The sequence below is a fragment of the Kwoniella europaea genome, chromosome 1 (genome assembly GCF_036810445.1).
Source record: "Kwoniella europaea PYCC6329 chromosome 1, complete sequence".
In the NCBI taxonomy this organism is placed as follows: domain Eukaryota; kingdom Fungi; phylum Basidiomycota; class Tremellomycetes; order Tremellales; family Cryptococcaceae; genus Kwoniella; species Kwoniella europaea.
Window position 1 is genome coordinate 14,780,043 of NC_089487.1, and position 18,985 is coordinate 14,799,027.

General features: G+C 43.6%; 8 protein-coding genes across 8 annotated transcripts; 3 read left to right on the forward strand and 5 right to left on the reverse strand.

The window, feature by feature from the left end:
* Positions 1-465: 465 nt before the first annotated feature.
* On the reverse strand, positions 466-3,713 carry V865_005641 (uncharacterized protein; the record flags this gene model as incomplete). Its single annotated transcript, XM_066229410.1, has 12 exons — positions 466-659; positions 730-879; positions 971-1,222; positions 1,283-1,379; positions 1,449-1,799; positions 1,859-1,956; positions 2,026-2,116; positions 2,183-2,315; positions 2,368-2,483; positions 2,541-3,369; positions 3,425-3,554; positions 3,608-3,713. The coding sequence occupies 12 exons, from the start codon at positions 3,711-3,713 to the stop codon at positions 466-468; spliced, it is 2,547 nt and encodes an 848-aa protein (XP_066085507.1).
* Positions 3,714-5,040: 1,327 nt separating this feature from the next.
* Positions 5,041-5,821, forward strand: V865_005642 (uncharacterized protein; the record flags this gene model as incomplete). Its single annotated transcript, XM_066229411.1, has 3 exons — positions 5,041-5,229; positions 5,395-5,472; positions 5,570-5,821. The coding sequence occupies 3 exons, from the start codon at positions 5,041-5,043 to the stop codon at positions 5,819-5,821; spliced, it is 519 nt and encodes a 172-aa protein (XP_066085508.1).
* Positions 5,822-6,573: 752 nt separating this feature from the next.
* On the reverse strand, positions 6,574-6,999 carry V865_005643 (uncharacterized protein; the record flags this gene model as incomplete). The annotated part of the gene is made up of 2 exons (XM_066229412.1): positions 6,574-6,678; positions 6,775-6,999. 2 exons carry the CDS (start codon positions 6,997-6,999, stop codon positions 6,574-6,576), a joined length of 330 nt encoding a protein of 109 aa, XP_066085509.1.
* A 24-nt stretch (positions 7,000-7,023) lies between these two features.
* On the reverse strand, positions 7,024-7,467 carry V865_005644 (uncharacterized protein; the record flags this gene model as incomplete). Its single annotated transcript, XM_066229413.1, has 4 exons — positions 7,024-7,038; positions 7,092-7,102; positions 7,164-7,245; positions 7,345-7,467. 4 exons carry the CDS (start codon positions 7,465-7,467, stop codon positions 7,024-7,026), a joined length of 231 nt encoding a protein of 76 aa, XP_066085510.1.
* Positions 7,468-7,892: 425 nt separating this feature from the next.
* Positions 7,893-10,810, reverse strand: V865_005645 (uncharacterized protein; the record flags this gene model as incomplete). The annotated part of the gene is made up of 6 exons (XM_066229414.1): positions 7,893-8,070; positions 8,139-8,199; positions 8,283-8,873; positions 8,916-9,737; positions 9,799-9,935; positions 10,134-10,810. 6 exons carry the CDS (start codon positions 10,808-10,810, stop codon positions 7,893-7,895), a joined length of 2,466 nt encoding a protein of 821 aa, XP_066085511.1.
* A 911-nt stretch (positions 10,811-11,721) lies between these two features.
* Positions 11,722-14,718, reverse strand: V865_005646 (uncharacterized protein; the record flags this gene model as incomplete). Its single annotated transcript, XM_066229415.1, has 3 exons — positions 11,722-12,213; positions 12,304-14,563; positions 14,621-14,718. 3 exons carry the CDS (start codon positions 14,716-14,718, stop codon positions 11,722-11,724), a joined length of 2,850 nt encoding a protein of 949 aa, XP_066085512.1.
* Positions 14,719-15,126: 408 nt separating this feature from the next.
* V865_005647 (uncharacterized protein) lies at positions 15,127-16,357 on the forward strand (the record flags this gene model as incomplete). Its single annotated transcript, XM_066229416.1, has 8 exons — positions 15,127-15,150; positions 15,206-15,279; positions 15,346-15,455; positions 15,522-15,608; positions 15,680-15,743; positions 15,797-15,888; positions 15,980-16,137; positions 16,220-16,357. The coding sequence occupies 8 exons, from the start codon at positions 15,127-15,129 to the stop codon at positions 16,355-16,357; spliced, it is 747 nt and encodes a 248-aa protein (XP_066085513.1).
* Positions 16,358-16,814: 457 nt separating this feature from the next.
* On the forward strand, positions 16,815-18,619 carry V865_005648 (mannose-6-phosphate isomerase, class I; the record flags this gene model as incomplete). The annotated part of the gene is made up of 6 exons (XM_066229417.1): positions 16,815-16,866; positions 16,929-17,023; positions 17,127-17,413; positions 17,535-17,921; positions 18,011-18,093; positions 18,180-18,619. The coding sequence occupies 6 exons, from the start codon at positions 16,815-16,817 to the stop codon at positions 18,617-18,619; spliced, it is 1,344 nt and encodes a 447-aa protein (XP_066085514.1).
* Positions 18,620-18,985: the final 366 nt, after the last annotated feature.

Sequence of the window (18,985 nt, forward strand, 5' to 3'; positions counted from 1 at the left end):
CATTTATCTCCTACCATGTTTAATGTGACTAGTATCTAGATTCATGCCATTGTTTATTATAGTATATACTACTGAGTACTGTATTACTTGACTTAGCAAATTGCATTGATTCACATATTTACATTCAAGCTAAGTCTGACTGTTACTAGCTGTTATACTAATTCGAAGTTTCATTCGAAAACGAGTGTGCATACGATTTGTCTGTACAATCCATAAATGGTATCTACCTAATTAAAAAAGGAAATCGAAATCATTATAATCATTATAATCATTATCATCATTATCATCATTATACTAATATTATTCACAACATGACGTATAAGTTACTCATACCCTCCAACCCAAATGTAAATTAAAATGTCCATTGATTAAATCACTGTATAGACTTCTCGATGAAATATCCAACTCAATCGATCGATCAGTCATATACATTAAAAGGACTGACAAAGGTTTCATCACCAACGATCAAGTCGGTATACGTCCATTGCCAGCTATCATCCTCGCTCCTTGCTCTACAACACCCAACATACCCATAGGTAAGAACCCCTCGCCCACGCCAGCAGCCCCAGCGAGTGTATTCATCTGAGCGAACAACTGATAATCTCTGGGATTGATACCACTTGGCGTAGCGTATATGTGAGATCCAGCCACCAAACCAACTACATCAACAGATAAGTCAGCTTCAACCGATTTTCACAATGTGCATTAAATTAGCATACAGACACGTACCTGCAAATGCAGCAACAACGCACATGGCCACTTTACCAACTTGATCTCGTACCGAATTATCCGTATTGTAAAAAATATAATTCACGATACCTGATTTGTATTGTTTTCGCTGTTCCGACCAGTAACTCCTATTTCTCGATCTTGATGAAGCTATGTCCATACGAAGGACAGTCGGTGATCAGCTTTTAGTTACAGATCACGATCGATTTGGTGTATAATGTTTATAAGCGACTGGACATACCTAAAGCACCTCTCTTCTCCCTCTCAGCTCTCTGCGCATCCATCTGTTCCTCAATGACCGTACATCTCATACCTAGTGCGTTCGTCAAGAAAGCATATTCCTCATCTACATCTTCGTCATACTCCACAACTTCTCCAGGTCGTTTGGGATGTATCTGCGAGATCAATTCGGCCTTGTTGATAGGTTCAGGCTCGGCGGTGTATGCCGGTGGATGTTCGTGTACGTCGCTTCGAGAAGGGCCGGCCTCCGTTTCTTGTTGGATCGGGGTGGTCTGTCGAGGTTCCAGCTCAGATATAGGATCCGTTTGCAGACTTGCATCGGCATATTCACGTATTCCCTCTTCGATTCGGATCAAGGGTTGTTCCTCTGATGTTGTACCGGGTTGACCAGTAGTTCGAGTTCCCTTCTTCTGCTCATTCGACCAACCATTGTTTGATCAGCTCCTGTTCATCAATTTGTATCACCGAGTCGCACTCACCCTGGTACGTTGAGTAGTAACAACAGTCTCGACAACTTCCCCCTCATCACTTTCTTCTTCCAACTTTTGGGCATCCAAGAGTCTTCGACTGAGTTCATCGCCCAAGTTTCTTGACAGTGTACCACCACCAGAAGATCCACTGGGTTGAGCTCGATGACCAGACGCACCAGCTGAGTTAGCCGCCTGCGCACGCGCTTCGTCCAGATCAAACCGCATTCTGTCGATGGTCTCCTTGAGAGCGAGGTTCTCTTGCTTCTGTACATCGAGGTGTGATTCCGCTTGGCGAGCGACCGATAGGTCTGATTCGAGTCGTTTCACTTCCGATTCGAGGGCCTGGACTTCTCGATTGAACTAAAAGTATATCAATCAGCTTCAGACGAAAGGATATCGCCATACTCAGCTGAACTCACTTTCTCCTCGTCAGCTGCATGAGCTTGGACGTTCTCCTCTAGTGATCGGATCTCGTCATCCCTGTCTCTCAACATATCTCGCAGTCGCTGGGCCTCGTCTGAGTAATGTGTCAGCGAAAACACGCCGGACGGGCATCGTGAAGATCGCATCGTGAAAATCGACTTACCACACTGTGAATTGTACATCTTCTGCATGTTCGCATGATTCATCTTGGCATTTTCCAAACTTCTTTGCAAGCTCATGATATCAGCTTCGAACTGGAAGGAATACACACATAAGCTGAACTAGCTCTTGACACAGAAGAAGCAATGAACAGAGCTTACTCCTGATATTTGGATGAGCTGAGCTCGATCTTTCCCTTTCATATCTTTTTCATCTTTCCTTCTTTGAGCTATCTCTGATTGAGCTTCATCCAATCTCGCTTGGAGATCCTCGTATAGTCGTTCATTTTCGGCACTGCGTTTTACGATAAGTTGAAGACCTATGCGGCGAGTCCGGGAAAGCTTACCCTTGGACAGCTAATGACTTTTCAGTCTCCTTGAGCTTCCTCAATAATTCCGTATTTTCCTTTCGTAATCGAGCGACGGTATCATGCGATGTTCGTAACGAATTGGTGGACTCGGTCTACCGGAACAAGTTAGCTGGAATATATTATTATCTAGATATGCTTAAGCCGCTTACTGATATTCTACTTAATCTCGGATTGAGCGCATCGCCCCCAATTCCCAACAAGCCTTGACCCATGATATCCATATCTATCTGATCGAGCTCTTCTTGTCCGTTTTCATGCTCATCATGTTGGCCTGAGGGCACAAAAGTATCCATCTCGGCATGATCGAGCTCATCGTCATCTTCCGTTGCTGGTGATTTGGCTCGAGCGTGGAAAGCGGTATTATCCACTTCGTCCATCTGGGAAGAAGGCGATGTAGGTCTACTTTGCCATGATGTCCGAGAAGTGAATGAAGCTGAGCTTGTCGATCGAGGGACGAACGAAGGTTCAGGTGATTGCCTATCCTTATCCTCCTCGAATGATTGTCCAGCGGCGCCGGACGATCCTCTTCTCCTCCTACTTGCCGGACTGGGCCTTGCAAATCCCCCGTAAGCTGAAGGAGGTGCCCCTCGAATTCGAGATGATAAAGGCGAGCTGAGCGATGCGTCAGATCGACTAGGATCGGATAAGGTCTTTTTCCTTATTGGTTGCCACCCCGAAGGTGGTGCGGGAGCGGCATTGGAGTTGGAAGGGAAAGCTCGAGCACTTTGAGGGGGAGCGGAAGTCTGACGTTGCGATCGAGGTCGGGTGTTATCTTCTTCGCCCGAGGAGCTGGAAGATGACGAGTCTGAAGGTGATTTGATACGATCCGAATGTCTTCGACGATGACGTGATGCGGATTGATCAACGGAAGATTGGGCTGCTTTAAAAGCAGAAGGCGGCATAGAAGATGAATGAGGAATAGGTGAAGGTGATGGAGGTGAAGTGGGACGTATGGATGTATCTCGTTTCAATACCGCTCTATGTAGAGATTGTTCAGCTTCGACCGTGTATCATAAATCGATGATCGGCTCACTGCAAGAAGGCGAACAGATCGGTGGGACCTAGTTCCAAATCTGGGTATTGTTCACATAATTGACGGACACCGACGAAATCTGATTCCTCTAAGATCTTAGTGTCATGATCTTTCTCATATCCTACTAAGACTGTATCATCGATGTATCAGTTATCGCTGCATATGAGCGATGAGTTGACTCACGATCAGGTAAGTTGCCAGTCAATACGGTTTCTTTATCGCCTACAAACGAGTCCAGGATCTGCTGGAACTCCGCATCAGATTTCCTCTCGGGTGAAGAAACGTCCATTGTGGAGGACTGTTTCATTCGATGAGACATTGTCGATCAGATTAGAAGAAAGGGCGGGGTGCAGTAGATTATGGTGAGATAGTTGGGAGGGACAGACGTATGAAGAAGATGGAAGGGAGAAATCGGAGTCACTGAGCGTCAGCATAGTTGCTACAGAAACGCACGGTCGGTTGATTGAGTGGTGAAGTGTGTTTTGGATGTCATTCAACCTGACTTACCATTGCGGCTAACCAAGTAAGCTGCTGTGGTTTCGCTTCTGTGTGATGGAGAAGAAGGAGAGACCTTGGAGAGATGTTATATCATGTTGTTATAGAGATGATGCTGATTTTATGAAACGATGTCTGAGCATACACAAACATCAACAACACCAACATCAGACATGAACCGGCTGAACGAGACACCCCATCCGACCATGGCCAAGAGAGTCAATCAATTCAGAAATCAACGGCATCGTCATCAACAGACACACACCGCGTTTCATACGTAATCACCTCAGCAAATCAACGAGTGGCAAAATCACGGAATCAAATTGGGAAAACAGGGCTGGGCGATGATATGCGGGAGTGTCGGTGATAAGCAAACGCCGAAGAAAGTGACTCTACGGTAGCTAGCTGTCTTCCGCCTCGTTCCGACTGGTTTGCTGTTTTTGCAGCTACGAGTTTGTCCTCTGGGTTTTGGCTCACTCACTGTCTGTCCGTTTGCAGCTTGTTGGCTCTGGCTTGGTTGGATGCACTCTGACTCTGGCTTCGGTTCGTGCATGTCAAACAATCAATCTTGAATCCAAATCAAGATCAACCTCTTCTTCATACTTCAAGATCATCCTCAAAAAAACCCTTCACGTGAGTAAACATACTTCCTGTCCTTCACAATTATCAACAATCTCTAGACGAATAAGAATTAGGATACGGAAAGAAGCAAACAGCAAAGTGGGTGTTAAAAGGAGATAGAATCGATGGGTTGGAGAATAGGGAGGAGGGAGCACACGGAGGAGAGGACTAGAATACCAGATACCAAGTCAATATCCAATAGACATCAAGGAAGAGACATGGGGCAATGTCTGAGTTCTTTATCTTGACGTATAAACAGGATTTGGTGAGATATCATCTATTGAAAGGGAACTTCTTGTCAAACTCATCGATTTACTATCAATGAGTGAGATGGTTGTTTCTCAGACAATAAGATGGTATCGAAAGCAATTACCTCGGAGCTGTCTATCGGATATTGATCTGGCTGGTGTCAATAATGAACCTGGAATCATCGCATGATGGGAATTTAGCAAATGTTTTAGGGTCAGTTGGGCTAATACTCTGTTATCTGCATTAATAGGATGGGCCGATTCACCGAGTACTCTGTCATTGGACGAACTCTCCCTACGGAGACTACTCCAGAGCCCAAGCTCTACAGAATGAGAATCTTCGCTCCCAACGAAGTAGTCGCCAAATCCAGATACTGGTACTACCTCCGTCAATTGAAGAAGGCCAAGAAGGCCAACGGTGAGATCGTTGCTATCAACGTTGTGAGTATCGAATTTTCGATATATGATAATTAGAAAAGATTCTCTTGCTGATCATTCCTTGTCCTCCTATGTGTCTTTCCACTATCGATTACTCAACTATGAAATATATCTCTTTCAACATTTCCTCTGTAATCATTTATCAACTATGATCACCCCCTCATACAGATCCACGAGAAAAAACCATTGAAGGTCAAGAACTTTGCTATCTGGCTCAGATACGATTCTCGATCCGGTACCCACAACGTGAGTCTGAGTTCCCAATTACGAGGTCGACTGACCTGTCCTGTATGAATGACTTGGATGTCTCGAGAGTCGTGCTGATACTCAATCAACTATATAGATGGTCAAAGAATTCCGAGCTCTCTCAAGAGCCGAAGCTGTCGAAGCCATGTACCAAGATATGGCCGCTCGACACCGAGCTCGATTCAGGAACGTTCAAATCCTCAGAGTAGCTGAGATTGAGAAGAAGGATGATATCAGAAGACCCTACATCAAACAACTCTTGGAACCCGGACTCAAATTCCCTCTCCCTCACAGAAGAACCAAGAGCAAGGCTTGGTACGCTGCCAACCGACCTGTGAGTGGCTTTTGATACACTTCTGACACACCGAATACTCTTGCTAATCTCATCAAATTTCGTCGTATAGTCTACCTGGGCTTAAAACTCTTATCCTTCAATTTAGTAATAAGATGATGAATATACTTTATTGGAAATTGGATATGAGTTTGGGTTTATGTAGATTAGATCAGGTTGGGTTATACTCTTTTTTTATCATGGTGACGTGATGAAGAAAACCTTTGCATTCCGACTTACGATGATTACCTCACGTGGGGTCAATCGTAGAATTCCAATATCAAACTTGAAGCTTGATAGTGGAGTGCGATCGTCGATTTACAGGAGTACTGATCCTCATTTTCGAAATATCGATACACTTTTATCGCTAATCCCGATTCGATTATTGGCATCATTTGGAATTTTGCATACAAGCATAACGCTCCTTACAAGGAGGCTCGTGGTGAGATAGATTTAACCGCTCATGGCACTGATTTCACCTCACTGACCTATCTATCAATCATCTATAATACTATTGAAAAAATACAACATAATTGATATTGCATGTACAACAGTGTACATGACCAAGTGCAACACATTACCTGGGTCATTCAATCGAAATCGGATCGGATTGGATCGGATCGATGCAGGCAAATGCCAGGGCCCTTTGGAAATTCACGATTGGGTCAACTACAATCTTTGTAGGTTCGATTATTGATTTTTTTTACTTCATTGATCTTTGCAGCTGAAATTTGAATTACTCGAGTTGGAATTTTGATTTTTAAGTTTTATTACGGATCAACTTGGATCAAAGCGGCATAACCAAAAGTAGTCAATGTGACGGCCATAGCAATCACAAGACTGTAATCGAAGTTGCTCGAGATATCGACCCGATACTGGCAGTTTTAAAAGACTCATCAACGCCAACATCAACAGGTTACTTGCTTGCGTTGGACTAACAAACTCGCAATCTGCAAGTTTACCAAACTCACTTTCTGCTTGTTTCCTTTGATCTCAAATCTCATTCGTGCTACTGCCAGTTCTCTCGCCTCATCATCATCATCATCACCATCATCCAACACGAATTCCAATCCACCTTCATCCTCATCGCCAAATCTGAACATTGAAAGTCTTTTCTTTTGATCACTCATGACATCCAGGAAGTTCAAATATAGTTTGCTTTTCTTGATTTTGAGCGACCATTGCTTATTTTCCATACTGGATCTTTCGTGGTATAAGGCCTAAAAGCTTCGGCTCTATAAAACAATGGTGGAGGTGTCCATACTCTAAAGATCTCTTTGTTCTCGACATCATAGTATGCTAGATAGCAATAACAACAGCGTACATCAGTCATGTCTGTCTATATCATGAGCCGACTTACAATTCAAATAGTCAGGTCTCAAACCTGACCCTCGAACTTTCAATAGTGGTTTTCCTCCTTCGTCATACAGATCATAATCGCACTACAGCATTTGCCAAGCATTGTTCAAACTTGTCAGAGAGCTTCATCCGCACCTGCAAATCGTGCAAATACAGAATCTGGATGGGAAGGAGGGACCCACACCACTAAGCGAGTAAGAAAGTCGCTTCAACGTTAACGTCTGATGATCCGAAGGATCCAAACAACATGGAAGTTGGAGGCCAACAGGTTGTTCAAGTCTGGATTGAATTTCGGTACGATCCATCTTGAAAAGATGGGTGTGGATGTCAACGATATCAAAAGTCAAGCTACTACTGAGTATGTGGGAATTTAGCCAAGGTGAACTTGATAGATCAGGAAGAATGTAAATTAGGTTGAGGTTGAATAGGAGCAAATGAGTTATCGTCGTCATATGTTTTAGTAAAGTAATCAAAACAACTAAGTGAACGTACGCAATGCGATCAGAAAGGTGCATACAAATTGGGTTTTTCTCACTGTGATTTCTTTCGTGATAAAACTTTACTCGAAAAGACGAAAACGAGAAAAAAGAAAACAGGCAAAAAGACAACAAATGTACACACAAACAGATATTTTACAAGAACAAATCAACAAAGTGAAATACGGATTAACAGTGATTTATCAGAATAAAGCGGTTTTTCGATCTTCTATGCTATGAACAAACACTTGGACTTATATCCTTTCTCTGAACCATGAGAATATACCTTGACTCGTGTTCCCATTCGTATTACCACTGTGGCCACCTGCTTGTGCTAGAGCTTGTGCAGATATAGCCTGAGCATTGGCTTGAGCTTGAGCTGTAACAGCTTGAGCGGCAGCTTGGATTTGTGCAGGAGTGATATTCGAATCTCTACACACATATATAAAAAAATATTAACACAAATCGATTTATACCATACAGCAAGAACAAGTACTCACCCGCTCATAGCTGCTATAGCTTGATTAACCATTTCTTCAGGTAAATCACCCGGCAGGCCAGCTACATTGACATCGTCCAATCACAAATCAGCATCGTCATGTTTCCTCGACCACACAACGAGTGATTCCCAACAACAGACTCACCAGCATAAACGTGGGGATCTAAAGGTGCATAACCAGGTGGTGGTGGACTTCCATTCCCTAGAGTTAACCTGGAAGGTCTAGCAGTCGAATCACTTTCTCCACTTCCTGATCCACTTCCTTCACCTTCACCTTCGATGTCTTCCTCGGTATGGTTCCCGTACCTACCACCAAAGTACTGACCATTGTTTCTCAGTGAATGCATTGATATATCAAGTAAGTTTGGTGTAGGTGGATTATGTTCGATGGGAGATTGTTCTCGATCTCTTTGTCCGACTAAACCATCTTCCGACCCCGATCCTGACGCAGATTCAAACTCATCTTCTGAATGAAAGTCCGATGGCGGGACACGTGTTTGATTAGTGGGTAAATCCGTTGGTGAAACGTAATCAGAAGAGGAAGAAGGGTGTCGACCAAATGCTCGTCTTGATCTCGAATTAGACGTAGATGGTCCAGGTCCAGGTTCAGCTTCGTTCCCACGTGTATTCGAGTTTGCTTCTCTCAATGGACTCGGACGGGCAGGTATGGATCCCACTCCAGCAACTGAATTATTGGTAGTTTGTCTTGATCTCCTGGGAGTCCTATTCCTCCTGGCTGAAGAAGATGAAGATGAAGTGGACGATTCAGCCGAAGTACCCAATTGATGTCCATGTCCATGTCCTCTCGATCTGGCAGCTTCCAGCAACGCATTCACTCCACCAAGGTTCGTACCGTTATTGTTCGAGTGGGGAGTACCATACCCAGCGTCTAACAGGATCGAACCTCTCTCACTACCATATGCAGGTGGTGGAGCGAGTGTACCGACCATAGGTGCCAATCCCCATTTCTTTACATTCGCTTCTATGAACACGAAACCTGCTTGACCCAAATTCACATGGATCGTACAAGGTCCATTCGCTCCGATTGTAGGAAACAAGTTCAACCTTTGTAATCCAGTATACGCATCATCTAACTTCCTTCCGTTCCTCGTGAAGAAGACCGTTCCAGTACGTGGCCTGTATCCTACACCTAACACATCGCCTTCGTTGAGTCCCGGCCCGTAAGAGGAAGCGGTAAATGGGTAATTGTGCGATTTGAACCCGTCGCTGGCGAAATACGCAACGGAGTACTTGTTCCATCCTGGTAATCTAAACGATGGGTATGGTTTGGTAGCTAATCCGATAGCAACTTCGGTAGTAGATGGTTTATCGTACATCTTCACTTCCCAATAGTATACTTCATTCAGTTTCGGTAAAGGTAGATTAGCCATGACTGAATTTCCTCCTCCTTCTCTGGCTGGCATACCGGGCCCGTCCGATAAGAATGTAATTTCGGTACGTGATTGAACATATAGGGACAAGTTGTCTTCGTAATCCGGTTCAAATGACCATGCTGATACTCCCTTTTCTTGAATCGATAAGAACTGAGAGAGTGTGATGTCGGTTGGTACTGAAGCAGGCGGATATTGCAATTGCCAGTCTGGAGACAGTGACATCAAATGAGTACATCATTCAGTCTCGAACTGTACGAGATGACTCACCTTTTGCCCGTTTATAAGCCTCTTTCACATCCGGATCGAGCGTTTCCAACCACCTAGATTCTACGCCTTCTACTCCACCTTCTCCGATCACTCCATCAGATTTCGATAGATCGAGTGGTCCACCGTCTTCTGTTAGTCTGCAAAGGTCAAGAAAATATCAGCATGACTTAGCAACAATCATCGGATTATCGAACAGCCTGATAGAGACAATAAACGGAAGATGCAATAATGAGGGATCGCAATCAAATGATCATGATCTAGTCCATCTACACATGCAGAGATCGCCCATCTCATCACACTCATAGATTTGCGCAAACGTGAATGAATGAACTCACCTGATACCCTTCCTTCTCCTCATATACAACACAGCCACCAAAAACACCACCAGACCTAACAAAACCGTCAAGACGACCACCATGACGGGTATGAAAATCAACAGAATGGTGGAATAGCCCGAATCACCATTATCGCTATTACCCGTATTGGGCGTGGAGGGAGGTGTAGGCATCCTACCATTCCATGGATCAGGTTGTTGACGAGTTTCTATCATGTTGGTATGACTACTTCTACTGGAACCTATTCCAGGTGAAGGTGACGTCGAAGTTGATCTTTGTTTTATCAAATCTGAACCGATACTACCACTGCCACTGATGTTATTGTTGTCGATTGTCTGCTTTTGCTTTTGTTTTTGTTTTTGTTTTTGTTTTTGGGCAGGTACAGTAGAAGATGGACTGATAGGTCTGGGTTGAGTTAATAGTCTTCTTAAATCCAAATTTAATGGAATGGGTATAGGTTGAATCAAACTACGATAAAATATCGAAGGAGTTTTATTCCCTGTTGTTGGATTTTCCAGTTCTATATTATTGAGACTTTCACTATTACTATTGCTATTACTATAAGTGTAACTGTCACTGTCGTCGATAGGATTGATAGTTGAGTAGGTTGTAGTCGAAGTTGAAGCCGAAGTTGAAGCTGATGATGATGGGGGGTTTTGGTCTGACAACGATTGCATAACACGGTGTGAGTACCGGTTGTATGGTTGGTTTCAGCTATGAGCTATAGCTTGAAGTGTTGAGTTGTAGTTGTTTCGCTCTCGACGATGGTTGAATGGAAGTGAGGTTGGGTCTCGAGCGTTGTGATGATGAGAGAAGTGAAAGGGTGAGTGAGATGTGAGATACCGTATGATGAAAGGAGGGTTACCGTGGAAAGTGATTGTCGACTGGTAGTTTATCGTGATATTGCTCTGGATTGAAGACAAACGTTGGTGAGATATCGATTTGTTTTCCAAACCTCTCTCTTTCTCTCTATACATTGAATATCGAATATCGAAATTGATACATCAGCCATGTTCTCCCTCCCATTGACTACACCGATTCCATTCCCATCACATTCATAATCATCTTACACACGCTCATCCACGTTACTTCTCATGAGGGTACCTTCTCTCATATTCCAGCCGATGATCATTTGTGGTCGCAGATAGCCAAGCCAATAGAACAAACACACTCACAATGGTACAGACAGATACAGATGACTATCCAAGTCTTGACTAAGCTATCAAAGCTTTCGGTCTTATTCCCCCTCTTCTTTAGGAATGTATCGTATGCTGTTCAGTTGTTGTCGTCGAGTCGTGTTATATTGGTAATGAGATGTACATCGACCAGATATGGTGTGTTCAATGATCAATCATGAATGGTGATTGTGTACGCCGAGGAGCAGTAGCACCGGACAGGGGTGACTGTTCCCATGCTCTCTCTCTCTCTCTCTCTCTGTGATCTCAACTGAATCGCCCTGAAATGTAATCTCGCCACCCATCTAGCGAACTATAAGCTTAATCCATACATAATCATTTGCTTCCGAAAGTGGCAAATCTAATAGAAAAACAGCAATGCATCGTACATCACAATATCACACTCCCGCAGCTCACTTCTTCCCAGATACCATCCTCTCCAACTCACTCGTCCCATAAACTTGGAATTCCCCTCCTCCACCAGGGTTCATATGCTGTTTCTTGTTCTTGTTCGACCCAGCAAATTCACCCAATTTACCTCCACTCTTAATCATCCTACCCTGTTTCCTAACAGCTTCATACATTCTTCTTTCAGTCTCGTTCCTAGCCGTCAATTCTTTACCTCCTCTCACTTCTTCTTCCGCATCATCCCCATCGTCACCTTCACCAGAAGGATGTTTCCTCTTCTTGCCGGGAGCGGTCGCTGAACTGGTGACCTTTGTATTATTCTTAGTCGTGGATGACGACGAAGAAGATAATTGACCTGGGGCTTCTCGTAGGGCAAATGATTTTGCCAAATGACCCAAATGGATAGATTTTATATGGAAGAATTTCTTTTCTTCCAATGGATGCGTGGAGTAAGCTCGGATAAAGGATGAATAGGCTTTACGAGCCAGGGCAGCGTTCTGCGACCAATATTACGTTCAGCTCAGCTCCATCATCTCCGTGTACTTGGTGATACAGATACGTAAGGTATGATCAGTAGTCTTACTCACCTGTGTACCATCCAATACCCATCTTTCGAAACCCAATTGAACTTCCGTAGCTCTATTCTCAAACTCATACCCCTTTCCACCGAATCCCTTCCTTAAAACATCCTCCACGCCCACTTGCCGCAATTTCACACCCCCTTTCCCTTCTCCTTCTGCATGACCCATCTTATTTTCCACCCAAGGTACCCAATCAATCTCGTTCTGCGATATGAACGCCCAAGCTTCACCACCCTTTCCTGCTCTCGCCGTTCGTCCAACTCTATGTACATACTCGTTCGCACCTCCCTCAGTGGGTAGATCATACTGTATCACAGCTCGTACCAGAGGTAAATCCAATCCTCGGGACGCAACGGACGTAGCGAACAATACAGACGGTTGACTAGACGGGCCTGCAAATGATTTGAGTGAAGCCATCCGTGTTCTGAGAGGTAGAGAACCATGTAATCGATGTAAGGTCGTATTGGGGAATAAAGGTGAAGATAATGTGATCAATTCCGATTCAGGGGATGATGGTTTCTTGCCTTTCTTCGTTTTTCTTGATTTGGTTGTGGTTGCACCATTCACCTCATCTGTACTTTCGTTTCCATCTTCATCTTCCTCTTCCTCATCGGAGCCAGCAGATGCGTTATTATCGCCCATCTGAACTCCACCAAGTAACTTCCAATGGAAATCCACCGAATCAGTCGAACTTAGAAAAACGATGATCTTCGTACCCTTTTCCGTATCCACCTTCGCAGCAGAGGCAATCAAAGATCTCAACAATGCTACCAAAGCTACCAAACGCAATTTTGTAGGTATGACCACGTATTTTTGAGAAAGTTGAGATGGAGGTGTGAATTTATCTTCTGATTCTTTAGGTATGACGATCGCTCCTGCTTCTTCTATAGCAGCTTTAACAGCATCATCTTTTTTATTGTTGTTCGGTGAGTCTTGGGATAGCGATTTTTCAAGGTTGGAACGGAATACAATAGGATCTCTAAGAGCCATTCCCGATAATTTCTCAACTTTTGGATCAACAGTAGCCGAACAAAGTATATTAGTCCTTCCTCTATTCCAGAAATTCCACCTCATCGCTACACCACCTCCTTCCTCATCCATCTCTTTTTCGATATTGATCTCGTTCTTCCTCCGCCCCTCTAAAGCTTTCAAAATACCTTTAATAGTCTCCTCGAATCCCAAATCCATAAGTCGATCCGCTTCGTCTAGCACTAAAAACATCGTTTTGGCACATTGGAATGATGAAGTATTTTGGAGATGATCCAATAATCTACCAGGTGTAGAAACTAAGATGGGTAGACCTTTTCTCAATCTGGCTTTTTCATGTGTACGAGTTGATCCACCAGTCAACAAACCGGATACTAACCATCTAGTAAATTGTCTATCATCTTCTTCGTCCAGTGTCAAACTCATCGATATTAGCTGTTCGACGACTTTGCTTATTTGCTGTGCCAATTCTCTTGTCGGAGCAAGGATGATAGCGAGAGTACCGATAGATCGATCGATATATGAAAGTTTAGATAATGGTAATAATGTTTGAATGATTGGTAAGAGGTAAGATAGCGTTTTACCCGAACCTGTTTGAGCTTGAATCAATACATCTCTGATCGGTTTGGAGGTATCTTCCGTCTGATCTGGATCCAAGGGAGAAGAAAGCATATAAGGTAAACAGGATCTTTGAATACCCGTTGGATTCTCTACATGCATCTTGTTCTTGAGATGTCGGACTAATAAGGGATCCATACCCAAACCTGCAAATGTAGACGTATCGCTCACTAAAGGAGCGTTTGATGGTGCGCCGACAGGTTGAGCAGGTTGAGATGAAGATGCAGGAGCAGGAAGTGGGTCGGCAGTGAATAAAGAGGATATGAATTGAGGAGCCTTGGGCTGAGAGGAAGCTGAAGTGGAAGTTGCGGGTAATCTTGATGGTCCAGCTTCAGATCTTGCAGGAGCGTGCGAGCGGGATACAGAAGGTGTAGGCAGAGATGAGCGAGGTTTATGTATAGTGGATACAGCTGGCTTGGTGATAGACTGAGATCTTGATGGGCCTGCTACTGCATTCACACTGGCACTGACACTTCTAGCTTGAGGCACTGAAGCAGCAGGTTGTGGTCTAGTTTTCGGAGGCGCAACGAAAGTAGCAGGAGCGAGTTGAGCTTTCGGCTGAGAAGGGACGGGAGCAGAAACAGGAGCAGGAGCAGGTACATTGGTACCTGTCTGCTTTAAGTTTTTGTACGAGTCTCTAGCATCTCTCTTAGCCTTGACACTATGATGCAAACTCATAGTCAGCTCACCAAGTCTTGGAGGGGAAGGTCGAGCTTACCGATCAGTCCATCTCCCTCCTTTCTTCGCTGCAACCTGTCTAACAGCTACTCCCGAAGCGGGCACTGCAAAGTTAAGCTCTATACCGTCGTCTGCCATGTTGTATGAGTGCTGTTGATGATATATTTGTAGTATGTCGATGATGTACAAGAATGATTTTGTATTTTCAAAATTCAAAGGTGGACAACAAAATCTCTTCGACGGTCATCTCAGGCACGATCGAGAACAGCGTGGCTTATCACACTTCTCATGGGAGAATTATATATGACGTGTAACGTACCCTCCGCTGTGTGATGTTTTTCCAGGACGACAAAGTGGAGGACGTTCTCTTAAACCTTGCATGTAGGAATACTTTGTTTTGTTTTGCAATACTATACTACTAGACTTACCTAGATTTACCTGGACACCCTTCTCTGCGAACCCTCGACCAGCTATTCGGCATTACTCGAAAGCCAGTCTCAAACTTGTGGATGATCTCGATATAGCATACATTGAATCAACCGGAGGATGTTCGTCCTTGTCGGTGTTAGGGTGAGCTTCCTGCACTTCGTTGCCCATTCAAGCTCATCCACTGATGAATGTACAGGATACAATCCCAGTCGCCCCAAAGACATTTGACATACCACCTGCAACAACCATCCAAGATGCTATCAATCGAAAGTAAGCTTTACCTCTCCTCAATTCACTTCTCAAAGTCCGTCAAGCTTATAGAGATATGCGTGATAGGTATGCGAATAAGCTTGTTCCTGATAAAGGTTTAGCCTTGTCGCTGTTCGACATACTCACTGCTGAGGATGGGAAAGTGACGTGGGGTAATGGAATGATGTATTATAAAGGTTAGTCAGCTATCAGATGTGCAGTGCTTTCCCCCATCCCAGGCTGACGTATTGATTGGTGTACAGTTTCATTTCGATTAATGCTCTTCGCTCCTTTCGTTGGGGAAGTCATAGTAGGAAAAGTGTTATCAACCACCAAATCATATATAAGAGGTATGTCCTTCTCTATCAGCTAAGAGTATCACGTAAATATGAACTGTAGCTGATACACTTGCAAAATACAGTTTCGTTGGGTTTCTTCCAAGATATATATATCGTTCCTTCCCTCCTTCCTCCTAATTCCTCATAGTGAGCTTCTCTATCGCGGGATCCAAAGAGTAAAAGCTCACAGGATGCCATAGCGACCCAACACAAAAGAAATTCTTCTGGGTATCACCAGATGACGAAGGGACGCTTCTAACTCAAGAACAACTAGCAAATAGTATAGTAGCAGGTCAGTCTATCAGTCTCTATTTTGCCTCATGCAAGAAATTATGAAAGGGATTGGTGGAGAGCTGATAGTCTGGTGTCTCTGTGATGAGCAGATCGATTATATATAGATGATGGAGAACCAATACGGTTCAGAGTCGATTCAATAGATTGGCAGGATGTCAGACCGACACCTCAGAGTGCTTTGGCTGAAAGCCAAGGAGAGATGGTCATGGAGAAAGATCCAATTGAAAAAGCCGGCTTCAAGATATTGGTGAGTGATCCTCATCATCCATGACTCATCACCGCTAGATTGGTTGTGAAGCAAGGCTGACAATTCGTCGCGTTCATCTCAGGCTACGATAGCCGAGTCAGGTCTGGGAGTTACATCGTGGTGGTCTCAAGGTGAATATCAGGAAGAAGAGGGCGATGAGCAGGTGTACGAGGAAGGAGGAGAAGCGAACATGGGAGAGGCGAAAGAGGAGGGTATATAGAATGGTGATTCAACTCCCATGTTTAGCACTCGACAGCGAAAACAACGCGACGTGGTTTCAAAACTTTCTTAGATCACTAGATGTAGTTTATATCTCATTATCTTCCCTTTGGATAGATCTTATCATGTACTTCTTATCAACTTGCTGGCATGATGATTCATGGTTATGACATGTTCATGGACTTGTGAAAAGTGTAAAATAGTTTAACCGTATTTAACCGAGTTTGCTCTAATTCACCTCCACCTGATATGACCACATAGTTGCAGAGGAATGACGTCGAACAGGTAGAGAATTAATGATATATATTTCGATGACCACATAGCACATATTTTGGAAATGAGCAATGGGATTGGAGAAACTCCTTTTTATAAATGACATCTACAAGATACTTGTTATCGTCTTCTTTCGCCCATTTGCCTCGCCTCGTAAGACAACTGCAACATAGCCAACCAACAATATGTCAAACTCAGGAATAACTCGATTGATCGTCCACCCGAACGATTACCCATGTATGTGATTCTCGAAATGGTCACTGAAATCATGAGCTGATGATGATGGACCATGAGTCTAGGGGGTAAAGTAGGAAAAGATAGTTTGGCAGGACGATTGACTAAAAACGCTTCTGAGCCAGGATTCGAATTTAAGCCTGATCAACCTTATGCAGAGGTGAGTCGGGTCTTCCAATCGTATATCACATACCCTTCATCTCTCTCAAAAGGAAGCTCTCGTTGAAGGGACTGAATAAGTTTTGCTAATCTCCTAATTGTAGTTATGGATGGGTACCCACCCTACCAACCCCGCCTCACTCTATTCTTCACCTTCAACCCTCCTATCCAAACACCTCGAATCGCATCCGGAGCAACTCGGTTCATCAGGAAGCAAGTTCAACCCCCCTTTCACAGGAAAGAAGGGATCCGGAACCGAAGGTCAAACAGAAGGTCACGTACCGTTCCTGTTCAAGGTGTTAACTTGTAAACAGGCTTTACCACTTCAGATTCATCCAAACAAAGAATTAGCTAAGAAGTTACATGAGGAAGATCCTGAGAAATACCCAGAGTGAGTTTAGTGTCTGTTTGATAAAATTATCTTTGGAATTACGGACCAACTAACCAGAAAGACATCATTTGTTGCTATACTACTATATACTGATGTGCATTTGACTTCTTGCGAATAATAGTATCAACCATAAACCTGAAATAGCAGTTTGTCTCTCCCCCTCTTTCCTGGGATTCGCCTCGTTCAGACCATACAACCAAATTATCAGCTTCCTCACCAAGACTCCAGAAATTGCCAATCTTTCTGGAGACATCAAGAACAAAATCGATCAATTTGCGAAAAATCCCACAGGAGATGTGTTGAGAGAAGTATGGGAAGGGTTCCTTCGATTGAGCGATGACGAGTCTGTAGTCAAGCATTATACCGAACGAGTACTTAAAGAAGGGGTTGAGGCGTTCAAGGATTTTAGTGGAGAAGGGTTTTCGAATAGGGAGAAGGAGAATTTGATAAAAGCTGTTAAGTTGTCTAAAGAGTATTATCATGGTGATGGAGGGTTGTTTTCTACTTTGTAAGTTGTTGATCGACCCGTGAGATTCACATACGATTGCGAAACTGGCTGAATCAAGGATGTGTATGTGTGTCCCATATCGATTTTAGATTCTTCCTTAACCTCGTTGAGCTCAAGAAAGATGAAGGGATCTACGTTGGAGCTGATGGTCCACATGCATGGCTGGAAGGTGGTAAGTCCACTATTCATCGTGATCTTGATCCATTAGTTCATATACATGTGTTGCGTTGAGGCTGATTTCATCCACACGCTATGTAGAAATCGTCGAACTTATGGCTATATCAGATAACGTCCTCAACGTAGGATTTACCCCTGACGAAGATAAAGATGATCCTTCTCTAGTCTCGCAGACAGTCACCTGTCAATCTAAAACCCCCACCGAACTCAAGTTGATCTCTCAAGTGTTTTCGAAATCTCAAAAAGGACAGAGCAAAGTATACAAAGTTCCTTTTGAAGAATTTAGTATATTGAAAATATCCAATGATGATATTCTAAAACCATTCGATGGACCTGCTATTGCTATTGTATTAAGTGGCACTTGGGATATATCAGGTGAAAAGGCAGAGGAAGGAAGTTGTTGGTTTGTAGGAGCTGGAAAGGAAGTTGACTTCGAACGAAAAGAAGGAAGTGAAGATGCGCAGGTTTGGATTGCATTTTATGATGCTGATGCGGAGAAGGATGAGGTTGGAGAGAAGTAAAGGTAGTTGTTGTATAAAATACATAGACGACATGATATATATAAAGTATGAACAAACAAATAGTGAATCTGCTGAGATTCACAGTACAACCAGGGTTTACTGATCTTTGGACATGATATGAGAATGAAATAATACAGTATTGCCATTCCCTTTCATATGATCCTAAACCTCTTGATCGGCTTTGTTCACTCAAGTTACTTCTTCCTCGTCGATATCCCCCTCAAATACCACTTTGCCTACTCTTGCTTCTTGTCTTTGTCTAACGGTGCAATGGCTGAATTGAAAATATCGTTACTTTCCTTCTCACCTGTGAAAACAGAAAAAAAAAGGAGTCAGTACTCGTGAGATTCACGGATGATCAGAGAT